General features: G+C 41.2%; 1 protein-coding gene across 2 annotated transcripts in view; it reads left to right on the plus strand.

Moving 5' to 3' along the window:
- Positions 1 to 691: 691 nt before the first annotated feature.
- The window catches only part of sema3c (sema domain, immunoglobulin domain (Ig), short basic domain, secreted, (semaphorin) 3C), a 44,867-nt gene continuing 28,366 nt past the window's right edge, over positions 692 to 17,192 (plus strand). For both annotated transcript variants that reach the window (XR_004797455.1, XM_035680136.1), the window contains exons 1-2: positions 692 to 892; positions 4,487 to 4,660. Coding sequence is in view for 1 of the 2 variants with exons in the window: in XM_035680136.1 (XP_035536029.1) it covers positions 4,525 to 4,660 (136 nt within the window). In the remaining variant the exon portion in view is untranslated. The remainder of the gene's footprint in view (positions 893 to 4,486; positions 4,661 to 17,192) is intronic.

Below are 17,192 nucleotides of genomic sequence, written 5' to 3' on the forward strand. Positions count from 1 at the left end.
AGGCTGTAGACTCTTAGTAGTTTTCAGTATGTTTGACATTGCCTGGTTGTTAAAATGGTTCCAGCACATACTTCTAAGCTGATTCATTATTTTGGAAAAACTGATGATACTTAATATGTGGATGAAAATAGAAATCAACGGAAAATGTGTGTTTTTATACATAATGGAATGGCCATTTTATTTTATTCTTTTACTTATTTATTCTATTATTTGCACATACACTATAAATGTATATGTAACAATAGAATTTAAAAGAAATAGAGCAATGTGCAGGAGAGGTTTGAAGCCAAAAATGGCTCATGAAGATAGTTTCCCTTAATAAATATAATCATACTTTAAAAAGTTTAACATAAAAAAGATTCAAATATATCATTTAAAATACAATATTAATAGAAACTTACAATTATATTGTAACATCATTTGATCATCTACAGATAAAAAGGCAGACCTGATTATGTCTGAACTCTCTGGTTTCACCCTCTGTCCACCTCTCATGTTTTGAGCTGTACATGTTAAAGTTTGCTGTCTAGTTAATAGAGGCAGGGAGGGAGGAATATCATGGAAGGGAGGGTGGGGGAAGAGGAGGAGGAGGAGGAGGGGAAGGAGGGGAAAGAGGGGAAGGAGGAGGGGGACTCCAGTGGAGAGTGTGTAATAGGACACCAGCCCTCTCTGTCTTTTCGCTCTCCTCCCTCTCTCCCCTCTCCTCTCTCCTGTGCTCTCTCAGTCAAGCCTGCTCTGTGAGCACTTAGATGGAATAGCAGCATTTTTCTTCTTTGGTGTCACTGGAGGAAACTGGAAACAAGGTGTCATAAGGGGGATACATAAGATCCAGATCTGGTTTGGTACCTGGCTTTGTTCAAGTGGAACCAGCCCTGGAGGAAGCTCCTAAAAGGTGAGTCCTGGATTAGGGGACTGATCTTGATCTTGTCTCTGTAGGTAGAAGGGTCTACCTGCTGTACTGCACCGTGCTGTACTGTAGCAGTTGAGGCAAAGAGGAGGTGGTAGGCAAGAGGCTAACAGGTGCAGAGCCCCGACAGTGAGAACTGGCGCGACTGGCTGGAAGTAAACTCAATCAGACTTATTAAATTTGAACAAATTTCCCTTGCTTCTCCTTTTTCAAATCTTGTGTAATATTACATCAGACTACTGTGACATGCTTTATTTCCCTCACATGCTTTGGCTTCACTGTCTATTTTAAATACAGTAGGAATTTCCAGAATATGAGTCATGACTTTATTGCAGTTCTGAAGCTGCTAAAAACAGAAAATTTGCGTTTTTAAAATGTTTATTTTGGTTAGTTTAGTATTTTTGTGTAACTTTAATGCACCTGAACAGGTTTCTCATGTTATTTAATAAATGGATGTAAAGTTTAAATACTTAAATTGCAAATATTCTGCTGTTCTTGGCTGCGTCTTTAAGTCATGTGTGAGGGAATGTGTGGTTGTAACAGAGCCGCTGACAACTGAATGACAGGGTGTGGTATGAACACACACAGTCCTGTTAGAGCTGGGACAGAGGGAGCAACTTGCAAGTTGTTTACCATTTCAATTTTAATTCTTGTTCTCCAGTTAATGAAAAAATTGAATTATTTATTTAGTATTTCTATCTATGAAACCTAAATCCAGATGGGAGGACTTTCTGCCTCAATTTCCTCGTAGTTTAAATTTTATTCATGTGTTTAAAGCATTAACAGGAGCAGATAGGAGCCAAACAATCATAGACCCAGTTTGCTAAATGGAAAAAAATACTTTTTTTTTTTTTTTTTACAGATTTGTTTGTACAGCTATGCAGTTTTCTGCTTTCATTAATATTAGTTTTTGAACAGTGCCTCTGAAATAGTGAGATGGAAAATTCATTAGGCTGTCAGCCAAGGAATGCACAATAAACACAATTATCATTACACCCCACTGGAAATATAACTCTCCACTCAATCAGGCTGACCTCCTTTGTGGAGACATTTAATTGCCGTCCCAGAGATTCCTGGCAGACTCAGCGCTGGAATTTCTGGACTTTGAAGAGCTCAACAAAATTAATTGAAGTATTTATTATTTTTGTTCATGGCAACAAACACTAATGCACCTTCTCATCGGGAGACCCATTAATCCAGATGACGTTACGGTGGCGCAAGGGAGGCTGGTTGTGAGCTCATTCATCTCAGTGTGGCGATCATCACAGAGATGTCAGTGTTTGTGAAGCAAAGGAAGTGTCTAAAGCCGACCTGATGGGAAGTCATAGAAGCTCTGAAGAAGACTAACTCCCTTGACAATGAGTTTAGCAGCTGTGAGAGCAACATTTCCAGCCCGGTGCCTCTCCCTGGGTGATCGCCCATCACTCTGAGACTACAGGGAGGGGTAGATGTGGATGCTTAACAGGGTCGATTCACTATAACAACAAAAAAATATTGTATGCTCACTTAGTGGTAATTCAACTCTGACACCAGACAAGAATGTCAGTATTAGACTTAGACTTAGACTTCTTTGGGATGACTCCCGCAAGGAAATTGAGATGATTCTGCAAAAGCCAAAATTCAATGACAACATTTTTATAACCAATGTTAATGCTTTTTATGTTATGTGTTTTTGTTAATGCTGTTAATTCTCGCCTTGTATAATTTCTGCATATGGCAACTACAGTGTGGTTTAGGTTAAGGAAAGATTGTGGTTATGGTAATAAACTATGGGTGTGACGTTAACTTTAGACAACAAAAACACTTTTTTGTTAAAGTGAGGGGAAACTATGGTTTCAAAATATCAAAATGTGTCTTTCCAGACTTGAGGTCGCCATTACTCTGGTTAATCCACAGACATCAGCTCTTTACATTGATACTACTTTGCACTAAAGAAGTTCTCCCTATTCTCAAAGCTGTAGACATAAAACTCAAATTCAAATTCAAAGAACTTGACTTGAAATTCTGAAGAGATATAATTTCAAGATCAAACCTGAGCAAGCAAAACCAAACCAAATTTGCATGGCCAGATACCACTACTCTACAGATAAGAGCAACGCTTTAAGAAGGCAGGACAGAGCAGGACAGGGTCAGAGCCATCCACCTGGAGGCTAAAGTGGTGGGAGACGCCCAGGCTGAAGCAGGCTCTGGGGGAGGGTGTGTGTGGATGATGCAGCAGGAGAGGGGCTGCAACACAGCGTCCGGGGGCCGTCTGGTTAAGCCTCATGCTGTTTTATTTCTCTCAAGTGCAGCCAAAGAGATCTCGTTCCTCTGTAGTTTGCCATCTGTTATGCACCTGAATTGTAGAATTCCACCTCAGATATATATCACGCTTCACTCCACCACACACACCCATATCTCAACCTATTTGTACACTACACCCGAATCTGAAATTTTCATAGCAATCATGCAGCTTTGCTATCTCTTGGCCATCAATTTTTCATTGCACATCTATAAGCCATGAGAGCAGAGATCCACCCTCTTGTAAAAACATTATTTTTCTTTTGGCATGTAAAAGGGACATTGTCTTTCATCTAGCGCAATGTTTTGTGCACACAGGTAGTGTAACAGCCAGTTTGGGTGGTTAAAAAAGCCTTCCTCCAGCAGTGGAGTTTAGCATTGCAGGAGTTAGTTCCCCCGCAGGCAGTACAGTACCTGCCACTATCAATAATTGAGCTGAGGGGAGCGTTTCTCCAGCAGCTCTTTTGTGCAGATTTAACTCATCCATATTTAAGAGAGGTACATCGCAAGGATATAGTAAGTGATGGGATTTAACTGACATGTTGTGCTTTCATTTTTATTCAGTGTAGTCTGTGCAACGGTTTGCTTTATAAGTCAGCATTTCTGAACCTGTCACATGCTTTAACTGTAAATATTGGTGATGTGTATTTTTGTTTTTCTTTTATGCTCTTGTAAAATGAATTATCCTCACTGCAACTGATGGCATTGTATTTAAATTGCATAAATATGACCAAACACGTTGTCATATGAATATTAACTTAATTTGAAACTACTGCATCCCAGTAAGCACTGATTTGATCATTTGCAGATCAGTAGACATGGAGGAGAAAGCTTGATTCTAATCTGTGACCCTTTGCAGCATGTCATCCCCCCTTTCTCTCCCCCCTTTCTTATGAATCTTCACCTAGCCTGCCAAATAAAGGCTTACAAAGCTCCTCCATAAATGGGCTGAAATGGATTGAAAAGTGAACATTTTTAAATGTCTAAATATGAGCATTTCTGCTGCATTTAAACTCCATGAATGAATGAAATGTTATGCTTTCACTCATTTCAAATAAAAGCTCTGATAAACTCACTAAACTAACTATATGATGTTTTCTGGTGTATAAGCAGTGATGTGTTTTAAATTTTCAAAAATTAGTTGGGGAATACATTGCAGGAGTTGCTAGTTAGCTTTAGCAGTGACAGCTAAGATGGCTAAGTAGACAAAAGCACAAATGTGATAAACTTGTATATTAAAGATTTCCAAAAAAAATGAGACAACACTTACCCAAAATCTCTTTCATACACCTCCAACAGGCAGTGCTGACTGGTCGGGGTTCCTGAGTGGTGCAGTCATGGGCAGGCCGGAGGGGTTGGCCAGGCCACCTCTGGTGTCAGCAATGGCGCTTTCCCTCCTGGCTCTCTCTCTCCTTTCCACCGGGGTCTCCAGCCTCCCACAGCCCCTGCCAAGAGTCTTCCTTCCCTTTGAGGGTAAGAAGAAATAACAAGCATGCACCCCTGAAATGAATGTAAACCATCAACTTGGCCTTTGTCTACTTGTTGTGTTTCCCTGCAGATGTAATGAGGTTGCATTGATGCCAGGTGTTTAGTGCGCTAATGCTAAACAAATGCTTGATAATCAAGTCAAACCTAGGGGCTACATAATTATAGACTTGTATACAGCTTTCCTAGACTTTGTAGATCTCATGCAACTATGCTCTTTTTTTTTTTTTATTAGATTAATTTTGTGTATATACACAGAAAAGTTTAAATCACACACACACACACACACACACACACACACAACACCACAACACACATTAATTCTTGTCCATCCATTATCCTGCTGTGTGTCAGCATAAAGTCAGCCCTCTGCAGGAGGTGGCAGTGCTTGTCAGAACCACCCTGAATCTGTTCCTTGTTAAACTTTAATCCACCCCTCTATACTGCAGGCTCGTGGGCCTTGTTCCTGCTTCTGGTTTTGATTCTCTTGTTCTATTTAATGTCTTTGACATAGATTATTTTATTAATTTTAGATGCTCCCTTGAAATGAGAGTGTAATGTAGTGGTAGGAGGGGTTTAGGTTGCGTGAGTCAGTGTAGATGAGCTGGCCAATCACACGTGCCCCCTGAGCTATGAGTGGCGCAGTAACCTTTTCACAGTGGCTGGATAGTGTGCAGGGGCTGAAGGAGACGTTTGATCACCTTTCACTACCTCTTGCTGTGGAACAGGCAGCACAGAGCAGCTGAGGCTGTCCGTCAGCAAGGTTTCTGCACTCATACAGTTAATAAAGGCTTACAATATGAGGTTAAAGCAGGTGTGGTTTTCTTTTCTTTCTCTCTCCGACTAAATTTGCCTTACTTGTGCCACATGTTTTCCCAATGTGGTCTCATTATTTCCTTACATCTTTTACTTTCATTCCGTCTTTGTCTTTCTTTCCCTTTCATGCTTTCATATTTCTCCGATTATTCTTTTATTCTAAATATCTGAACCAGCCTGCAGTCTGTTTCTGCTCTGTGTTGTTAACTGTGGCATTCAGCTTGACCAAAAAAGCCAAAACGTATGACTGACCGAATACTTGGGGGGGAAAAAACCTGAACCATCTCTATCATATCTTTAGTTTTGACTCACTCCTCCAGTGTTTCCAAATAGCCATGTTAAAAGGTCAGAGGTGGCCATGCTGAAAATGATCCAATCCCTATAATCCTGGAGCGCACGTTTCCCTTTCAGAGTGCAGATTAGATTTGGTTTGTTTTGGCCACTGTAGTTGTGTTTCACCACAGGGAGGACTGTAAAAGGAGTTTGACTTTGGTATCTTTGGGGCAATAATTCTTTAACAGACTCTGGACTTTATTCTTAATGAGTGTTTATCTGTATGGTGAGGTAAATGTGTGTGTTTTACTGTGCCGTAAATACCCTAGGATACATTTCGGTACATTTATGAGGATAGAGCAGCACGAAGCAGGAGGATGTTTGTTCAAAGCCAACTTCAGGTGTGAATTTACATTCCATCTTTGATTTAGCACCTGACCTTGCAATATGAGGGAGCTATGAGTAGATACACCTTTTTTGTTTTTTAGTTAGAAATCATCCTGAACTGAGGAGGACGAGGGTCATAACTCCTTCTTGGCAGCAGGGGAGAGTTCGGCATGGGCGAGCACCAGATGTAGGAAGACTCTTATGGTCCAAGGTGGAGGCTCTTTTCTCCCATAAACATTGGAAGTCATCACCGAGAGAAGAATTCAGGGCATTTGGGCTCCATCCAAAGTAGCCAGAAAGATGAATGAAGAGTCCTAGGGAAAACTGAAAGAGGGGTGTCCCAGAGGGGAAGAAGGCGCAGGTGGTTTGGCACCTGCTGGGTGGCCAAAAGGTTAGTCCTGTAGTCTGGTTTCTTCCGCTCCCAAAGACCTGTTAATTATTAAAAGCTGGATCAAACTAAACCAAGAAAATAAACCAGTGAGTAAGACATTGGGGTTGTACATGGATCTGGACGCTGGAATATCCTCCCCCCTTTTCCTCTCCGTGTCACCGTTGAAATCCAATCCAGGGGTAAGGCAGGTTCATGGGACTCCCGGCCTAGCTTCACGTCCTGCAGAGATTTGCTGTCTCTGACATTCCTCTCTCCCTCACTCTGCTTACTCTTGTGTTCTTCAGGCGAACACAGCCAGACCGCAATTAAAACCGCATAATAAACAGTGAAAAATGCAGCTAACCCAAATAATAAACTCTCAAGCGGTGCCTTTCTCTTCCGTGCCTCGGATAATAAACACATACCCCCCTTCCATACAGCTAAACTATTTTGGGATGCCCAGTGTGATAAAAGATAATTACCCCCGTGCATTTGATTTAAATATCTATTGTGCTCTCTGTGTTTATTTTGGCCTGTTTCATGGCATGTTTTATCAGAAAGGTTGCTACTAATCTGACAGAGGAATTCTGACTGCAACTTTCTGATCAATGTCCTTAGCAGAGATTCTGTCTCTGGGTTTTTAGAAACCTTTAAAATATTCTACTATTCATATCTGTTGAAAACAATCATTAAAAAATCTAGACTGATATCATTGGTGTAATGCATTTGGTCTCATCACCCCAAATTATAATTTCTAAGAAGTCTGACTTTAAATATTAAGCAGTCCTTCAAACTTCTTTATAATGTGCTTATTAGAGCTGTCAGTCTTTTAAAAAGTTTGAATCAATCTGGACTACAGTATCGGATGGCTTGAATTTGGATTAGTTCAAATGCAGCTCATAATCCTAAAATAAAATTTGGATTTGACTTTCAATCATGGTGCCTCTGCTGAGCAACAAGCTAAAGTTACCATTAAAAGTCCACAAACAGCATTCGCTTTGACCATGATTTTTCATCAATGGTGTCAAATCCAAAATCCTTAGGGTTAGGGGTACATATTACTTCTCTCATGGTCATGATTACCTGTTCAGCTAGTAATCTTAATTTTACGTTAATAGTGCTTGCATGAAGTTTGAATTAAAACAGATTAATACTGATCAACTACTAATCTTTTACTATAATCGAACAGTACTTGGAGTACTTCAATCCCTAATGCTTTATATGCTGATATTTTGAAACTGAAGTAGGGGCTTTATATTCACCCTAATTCTTGTTTTATACCATCTGAAATGTGTCTGTGGCAGTATCAAAAACGGTCGAGTACCGAAGCTGTTCTCAAATTAAATATGTGATCTTCACTTTGGTTAGATGTTTCCTAATTTAAATCAAAGTTTTGCAAAATTTGTTTTAATTTAGGCCAAGTTAGAAAAACATACTTGCATTTCTCAAGTATCAGTAATCAACATTTTCTGGCTAATTAACACTGATCATGAGTGTTGATATAATTAAAACATTGCTGCTGTTAACTTTAGACATTGTTGAGCAGCTTCCAGAGAATGATTATTGAATGAATATACATTTTTCAGAAAAAAATACTACATCAAGGATATTAATGTTCTGTTTAAGAAGTTAAAAGTTCTACTATTAATACTGCACAGTATTAACATTACCCCATTACCACTTGCAAGCATTACATACACTCACATTGCGTTCATGTGCTGTAAACTGGATTAAGAGTAATACTAATACTGAGAAACACAGTACATTTAATATGTTGCTTATTGGTTCAGCTACTGTATCAGAGTTTGGCCTCACTGTTGCCAAAATGCCATTCCAGGAATGGTGGGATCACTAATTCAGCCTCATTTATCTCTTCAGTTGGCAGTTGGGGCTCTGGTCTGTGTTTATGATCAGGATCATTTAACCTCATCAGTGTTCCTCACCCTGTTCTGGCAAAACTCCAGTATTCAATACAGTATTAACTTAGAAATATATACAGTATGTATGTCAAACCGTGAAAGATGTTTATTTGAAAGCGAGCGAGCCCGTGCTGGCTTTTTGCGTGGATAATGTAAATTTTGCACACACGCTTGGCTAAGAGCCTGGCTGAGACATACAGGAGATTGATTAAGATGGTGTCTATAGTTTAATGAGCACTCCCTCACACTGGTATATATGAGTCACATGGGCTTCATTCACAGCCTGAACAGAACCAGCCGTGGAGACCAGGAACCAGGCATCAGAGAGCGGATACACCAAATCCCTCCTCACTTTTATCATGCCTCATTGCTACTTCCACTCACCCCCCATTATTCATACAGCAATGATAGTGTACATACACTGTAGGTGGAGGTCGGTCTGTTGAGGATGTTTACTTGGTGGTGAGGGTTTGCAGAAGCGTCTGCTGAAGAAAGTGTATGTTTGTCCGTGGTAAATGCATGAATGTGCATTCCTTTGACTTGATTGCATTTCAGTGGCAAAACATTTTGCTGAATCATTGTTGTGGTTTTCTAGCTTTGTAAGTTATGGAACAAAATCTACAAGATATTTTGTTAAGTGAATACCTCAAATACCCCGAAGGTCAAGAAAACCAGGACTATTTTCAGATTTCTATCAATCTGAACAATCCTGTGTTTTCTGAATTCCTTCAGGCAGATCTTGCCTAGGTAGTCTCACCCAATAATACATTATTTAAATCCAATATAAGTGGAAGGACACTTTCATTCATAGGGTCTTATTATCTTATCTAAGTTTAACTGCTTCTGATCAAGATCAGATCAATGCTGACAAGTAGCCAGAAGCAGGCCAGGATGTCTATGTCTGTGCCCCAAAGGTTCATTCTTCTCTAGCATAGGACAGCTTCCTGTCTCTGTTTTACATTAGACCTGCACATTAGCATCGCCACTTTCCTGTGGTAGATATAATAAAGCCTGTGAAGTGAAATCAGTGATGCTCTGTGATTATGGGGAATTATTGGCTGGGCAAAGCATAGGCCTGTCAAAGCTGTCGGCAGCGGCACACAGAGACATGCTACAAATAGCTATAGGTTAACGGAGCATGCGTGTGTGTGTTCTCTGAACCTGAATGCTGGTGTCTGAATGTCATGAGGAGAACTGTTTCTTTGTGTGTATGCATTACCCCAGACTCTTGTCCTAGGATGTCCAACTAATTACCTGAGTTGCAGCATGGACATTTTCTGCAGGAGGGTTAGCGAGTGCGGTGAGCTCCAGCTTGCACCGCCTTGGGGCTGACAGTATGTGAGATGTTTGACAGCTCCTCTGTCAGCCTGCCTTTCTCTGCCTGTCTCTCTGTGTTTAGCCATTCCGGCAGCTGACCTTGCTAGCCCTGTTGAATGTTTTATTATTCCTCCACCTCAACATGTTGAAAGGTAATCAATGGCCATCAATACAAACAAAGACAGTATCTCTTCAAGGATAGCCAAGGTCAACTGGAAAAATCCTTGGGTCGGAGGTTGGCATGATCACAAATCAATGACCTATTCTTCTCCTGTAACTACTTGTGCAAGTTTATTAGTACTCAGTCTGCATATTTGTGTAGCATATTTGAAAGCTTTGGTTATTGAATTGAACTGCTCTCATACTGGAGCTTTTCCATCCATTGAGCAATGCTTAATATTGCAGGGGTAAAAAGGCATTTACTATCTCTGGATTAAGCCTTAAGACAGATTCCTTTTCCATTACTGGAAATGTTTTATGACTTGACTTGAACTGATTTTCTTTAAGCACCTGAAACAAAAGAATATGTACACGCTCTTTTCCTGGAGTCGACATCCAACTGCAAAAGTTTTAACAGGTGCATTTGTCATTGTTGCACTCACTGCAAATCTTTACCTTCACTCAGCAACACAGGAACAATCACTCGACCTCAGCGACATCATGTCACTGAGGAAAGCTTTTTCAGCCTGACACAGTTTCAGTCTTGAAAGATGGCAGAGAAGAGTCCCACCTGGTTGAGATTTTTACTTTTTCTTTTTTCCATCCTCCATGACCAGTAAACACATCAACTTTGAGAATCCTCTGACCCATATCTCCTGCAAGCCTCCCCTCGCTCTGAGAGTCTCTACGAGAGCCTCCCTGACAGTTAAATCACAGATTTACTGTCTCCTGGATGTGAGCAGTAACTAGAGGCTCCCGGTGTGGGCAGGTGAGAGGTCATGACTAAAAGGCGGGGTGGCTGGTGGTACGCATTGGTTTTATGCGAAGGAGCGGCTGCCGGTGACATGTGAAGGGGAGGCCAGGTGCTAATTAGAGCATTGGAAACGCAAACTAGCTGGCTGGTGGGGCAGCGTGATAGACAGGTTGTCATCTCAAGTTTCGGCTCCTACGGGGAATATTAGCCAACACCTTAGCAGGTCAGCCGTGCAATGAAACCGGCAGTTGACATTGGTGCTGGATAACATCACTCTGCACAAACACACACACACGTAGCCAAGGGAGAAAATACACTCCAGGCTCACATGTCATATTTAGATGCGGCATGAGAGAAGGCATACATAAGAGCTCAGGCATTCTGTCCAGCCATATGATTCCTATTACAAATGTCTGGATATAGATAATTGCCGACAGACAACAATCAGAAAATGAATGAGCCGTAAGAGATATAAAGTCTACCCTCTCTGAGCCAACGCTGGCGTCTGTCCATGACAAGTAGTTGCAGTACAGTAAGTTTGTGCATGCTGTTCGCATTTTGAGTGCTGAGCACAGCCTGCCTGAGAATGTGGAGTATGTCTTTTGGACAGACAATCGGACGACTCTGTCAGCCAGCGCAAGACGTCCTGGGTGGTCTCCACTGGAACGGCACCTTAACTGACATATGTATATGCCACCAGTCATTACTGTATACCATCAGGCAAGTCCCCAAGGAGAGTGGATGGCCGTCCAATTCGGGCAACAGCCATTTTTTATCTCTAGAGGGGCCTGTCAGTTGCCAGGATAACGTCTTTTACTGGCGCAGTATGTGTGAGTGGGCCAACGCTGTGTTAGGTAAGTGCAGTCATCCAGAACTGAACCCGAAGAGCTCTTAGCATTGTCCCAACAATGGTATTTGGCACCAGGTTTGAAGTCAGGCCTTCGTGATGAAACTCACTCTATCTTGTGAGCAGAGATGAATTGCAAAGGGGCGGTATAAGCCCCTGCTTCAATATTTATCAAGACGGGTGATTGGTGTCCTCCCACTGGCTGCCCCTGACAACCACGGAACAGGTTCTCCTTGAAGTGAATGGAAAGCAAGCCTCATTAGCATGGAGTTAATTTATTCATGCTGGCCTTTCAGGTACAAAGCCAATTGATGAGAGCTGATTTGCATGGGAGACACCAAGGTTGGTTTGTAATTGGTCCACTGTCCAACCCTGAAGTGTTAATTAGTTGCAGGGACCTTTTGGCTTGTGTTCAGACGCCGGTGTTAATCAAAAAACCCAACACTCCAGACACCCAGTCAATTTGGTGAAAGCTGTTCATACGTGTTTCACAAGGACTAAGCTAATGTTCTGACAAAATAATTCCATATTGTTTCCCCATGCTGATTTTATCACCTTTTCATGTAGACAGAAAAGTCTCCACAGATGGATTTTCATGAGGTGACTCCTTCAATTGGCAAGCATCGGGTTGATCTTACAAATTACAGCTGTGTTTTTCAGTCTTAACCAATGTTCTCCCTTTACATTAACCTATGATGCCACACTGTTTCCTTCATGTTCTCACCCCTTTTGCTATTTCCCATCAAATTAGAAGAAGACCCAAAGGCTGACACCAGCTCAGTCGGTTGGCACCGGGTCCTAAAACCTCAGTCACAGGCGGTCCAAAACTACAGTTGCCTCTCTCATAAAGATCCCAAATACTTTCCAGCCACTGTGAATCTCTAATTTTTACGATGCATTACAACAAACAGCTCCTTGTATGGACATCCAAAACCAGAACCATGGAAGCGTTGTTTACTGCTGGAGGCATTGCTGTAAAACTCGGGTTATTTGATCAGGCAAACAATTATGGACGCCAAGTCTGTCAGAAAGTCTTATGGGTTGAAAACCTGAGTGAAGCTTCCTTGTGGTTGTTGCCTTTCCTCTCCTGGGTATATAATCACAACTGAAAAAAAGCAGAAAAGCAGCAAAGTGAGCACTGCAATCTCCTCTGCACTTTAATTGCTGCCATACAAATAGGGGCACAATGACAGGTCCCTTCCTGTAGCTCACATTTTTTTCTATTTCTACTTGGCTTTTCACCGCAATCACATAAAAGAGGATGTTCTTTTTCCTTTTTTTTTTAGTCTTTGAGACTTGCTGCCTCTCTCTGGAGCCTGTGCCCATGAACAATCAATTCTCTCACGGTTTACAGAAGGCTGAATTAGCCCGCCACAGTGATCACAGCTTGTAGTTTCTTCAGATATCTGTTCTTCAGAGCTGTAGTGACAGCACAAACAAAAGGTACGGCCTGCTATCTTGAATCAAAGGGTTGTATAATTAATTTAATTCTCCAAAAAGGATGTCTGGCCGGGGATCAATTGACATGACATACATGATGACTGCGCATTCATCTTTTACATGTTTAAAGATGAATGTGCAGTCATCAGACCACCTGTCACAACACTAGACAACCTCTGCATATCTGACTTTAGTCCAGAGCTGCATAGTGATTGCTTTTATTATTGATTAATCACTTGAAGGAACAGTGTGAAGGCCATGAAACTCAAAATATGTGAAAGGCACTATTAAGAGTGTTTGGTTTGTCCGTTCTGGGCTACAGTAGAAACATGGCATGGAGTTAGAATCCATAGAGTTTAGCTTGACCCAAACTAGGGACTAAAAGTCAGGATATTTTGATTTTGATTTCTTCTACTGACAGTACAACACTAAATTGCAGTACCAGTCCTTTTAAATAATGAACAAATTATTGAAGGATGTTTCAGGATAACTTTTATCTCCTAGATATTTCCTGTTCCTTTGCACCACAGCCCATCCTTTAACATGTGAGGAATGTTTTCGGCTAACACAGTTTCTTCTGCAGCAGAGAAAGCAACCTGCTGTTTAATATTAAATGACTGCTGGTTCAACAAAAGGCTTTTGTGCTGCTTCCGCTTGACCACTTCACACAAAAAAACACATCAAAGGGAAAGAAAGTCTCAGCTCTCCAGTCGCCACCTTGCCCTTTTCCGCTAACCCCACTGTCCGTTGCATGGATCAGGGTGGATTGTATCCCTATTGATCTGCCATCCAACCAATAGGGGACTATGGGTCAAAGCCCGAAGTCAAAGGCTGGACACTGGGGACTGCTGTGAGGTCCACAGGGAGGTGTAAGGGCCACTTGCCCACATACATAATAGAAAACCCACCAACTGTCAGTGCTTCCTCTTTCTCTTGTTTGTTTCTGTCTCCACCTGCAACGAGGACAGCAGCAAGAAAGACAAAACAACACAGAATAAGACATTTCATCACTCACATTACATCAGCTTTTCCCTGTCCTACTATTATTTGTGTTCGCCCCAGCTTTGTATCTTTCCACCAAATATCACCCCTAAAACCGCAGACAGGTCTTTTTTTCTGTTATCTATTGTTCTATCCTTCAGCATCCACAAAGTGCTTCAATCTGCATCCCAAAAAACACAACACTGTCCGCAATAAGCTGCTCGACAATGCCTGAGTAATGATGTCCACAAACAGTTTTGACACCCTTCCCTCTAGGGGAAGTTGTGTGATCTCAACAATGAGGAATGCATATAAACTTGCGACTAATGAACCACATGTGGCCAGAGGATTTCTTCAACACAGACACGAAAACCAAAAACAGTTATGTTCCAACTATTGTTTTCTGTTTTGATAAATTGTTATTCCCGACGTCTAATTTTGAAAACTGTGAGCTTGTGGATGCCACTGAGGGTTTAGTAGTTGCAGCGTCAGTCTACAAAGTTGTCATATGAAAGTTATGAGCTGGCATTGATTCTGTAAACATTTGGTCCCAGTGCATATATTCAATGACTCTGAAAAACCTTGACGATTGTTCAAAGCGAGCCCTGATGGAGCAGGTGCACCATCTGGCATTGTGAACTTTTGATGTAGGTCTACAATGCTGCCGCAGTGCAGGCATGACTCATATGTTTGTGTGAGATTGAAAGCAGCGCACTGAGGAGATACTGGATCCAAAGGTATGCGGGCTTCAGAGGGTTTCGGTTTGACTCTCAGCGGATGAGGTGGATCTATGTGACACACCCTCAATGCATCCCATCACAGCACCGGGGCTTAACTGGCCTTACACCCTCACGACGTAAAATAAAAGTCTCTTATTTCCCCCCCACTGATTAAACAATACAAAGTTCATCATAATATTAAACAGTTATTTCACCCGTACCGCACCCCTCTGAACAATTTGGTTCTCCTTGTGGAATGTTCTGGTGAGTTAAAGAAACAGGAGTGTACCATTATGTCGAAGTCAGTTAAGAGTGAGTGGGATCTTAAAAGTTAGAGAATTAAACAATCTTGAGTGGCAAAAATCATTTTTGGCCATTAAAAATACGGTATACAAAACTAAGCTTAATCTTTTGAAGACAGAGCACTCTGTTGGTGATTTAAATTTCCCATTCTTAACTATGGCAGCATTGGCTAGTGCTAGCAAATGTACCTGTAAGCAACCAGTTTATTTTTAAGTTAGGCTCATTAAGCAAACCGCTGATAAAAATTTTGATTCTTTTATCAAAATAATGGCAAATGTCTACAGTACAAGCTGACGTTGGCCATTGCTATTCTAGCATTATCTAGTTGGAAATTCTAACAGGAAACAGCAGTCAAGTCATAGTGACCTACAATGTCAGTGATATTGTTAATTTACTATTTAATTTAAACGTAATTTAGCCTGCTCCTAGCTTGTGCCCCATAAACAGGCTTATCCTAGAACAACTAAGGCTTGGTTTACCTAAACTTTGGCTAGAAATCTTGATATAGTTGCATTTTTTAGTTAGTAGAAAGAAAGCCTCAACTTTCCCTTTTTCCCAGGACTTCACCTCAATCTTACATAACTTAAAAAGCTGTGGTTCTTGGGCTTCTACCCACCAAGGTTTAACTCAACCACTGAGATTATTTCCGCCTGTATAGGCCATAATGTACGATTGTAAAACTAAAACCTCTGCCCAGACCATCCATTGTAAACATCTGTATGTTTAATGGGAGCTGCCACCTTTAGTATGAGGTAGAGTATTGTGGTTTAAAAGGGTTTCCTGAATTACCTCCAAGGACCTATTTTGGGAAGATACATCTTTTCTTTTTTTGGTCAAATTTTGAGCCCTGCATGTTTTTAATTAGCTGTTAGTGAGTCTTTCACCCTTGGTGGCTCGCACTCTGGCAGAGCAAAGCCTGTAACATCTTAAGCCTTTTCAGCGTTAGGAAAATATTGCCTTTGCACAGAGCTCTCTGTGATGCTTTCTGCGATGCTATCTCCTACCTTTGAAGCAGCAGGCTGATGTGATCTCTCTTTAAGAAAGTTTCCCTTTATTAAACATACATCTGCTGACAGGAGGTTTCACTTTTAATTTTGTTTCTGGCAAGTGTGGTGAAAACAGAGTCGTTTTTCTATATGTTCCTCATTAGCGGCTAGATGATGCTCTCGCCTCGGATGATACAATGCCCGAAAATACCCTGCTCTCACTTCAAGACGAGAGCCATATAAGGCAATTTACCTAAACACGCTGAATGTAGAGAGTGAAGAGTCGTGGGAAACTCGCCTGCAACTGAAGTGGTTAACTTGTCTTTATTTAAAGTTAAACACTCCAGCCTTTACGTGCCGAACGTGCCAAACAACAGCCTGTGATCAGAGCGAGTGGTGCCACAGAAAAGCCGCTTTCCTTCAAGATAAAAGGCCCCAGACTCAAAAGCGTATGTCACACAATAATGAAAATGTGACTTTAGCCCAAGGCATTGAGACAAAAGCACAGGCAACCTGTTTGTTGATTACAGGAGGGAATACAAAAAAGAGCTCAGAGAAGGTCAATGGAGGCGAGGAAATGGAGGGTGTAGATCTACATTGCCCCCCCACACCCCCATGCTCTCAGTGCAGATTGAAAAAGTGATAAATATGCATGAGTTTGGCTTCGACAGTGAAGGTCTTTGATGGTATGGTTGAGAGTTCTCAATCTCTGGAGCAAATAGGCTGAAAATAACTGTCTGAGAATGTTTACTTCGTGTGTGTGTGTGCGAACAATGTGCGCTTTTAATGAGTCGAAGAGACTCTGCAAGAAGACTTTTTCATCCAGTGTACACTGTATCGTCCCCGAACATGTACTCACAGCTTCTCTTTAATTGACTGAAAGAAAGTAAATGTGAAATATCTCTAGCAACAAATCATAGTGAGATGAATTTCATGGGCGATTTATTCTGTGGTCATTAAGTGTCTCTGCCAATAATGTTAATTCAGATAATTAATTCAGATGTCTGAAAATGGAAACATTTTAATTTAATATAATTTTGGGATTACTAGTATGTGATAAAGAGCAATGAATGTATGACATACAAAATGGAATCTGAAAACATATTTGATTGATTTAATCCACAGTACTAACTGCGTCCTGATACACTGAAGTTGTGTTAAGGATGATGATGTTTTGTGACTTGTAGTGTACTGTTCTACTTGGTAATGTACCTAAACAATGCAGTTTAACCATATAGGAGGGGATTGT

The sequence above is a fragment of the Morone saxatilis genome, unplaced genomic scaffold (genome assembly GCF_004916995.1).
Source record: "Morone saxatilis isolate NCDOM2014 unplaced genomic scaffold, NCSU_SB_2.0 Contig10, whole genome shotgun sequence".
NCBI classification, from domain to species: domain Eukaryota; kingdom Metazoa; phylum Chordata; class Actinopteri; family Moronidae; genus Morone; species Morone saxatilis.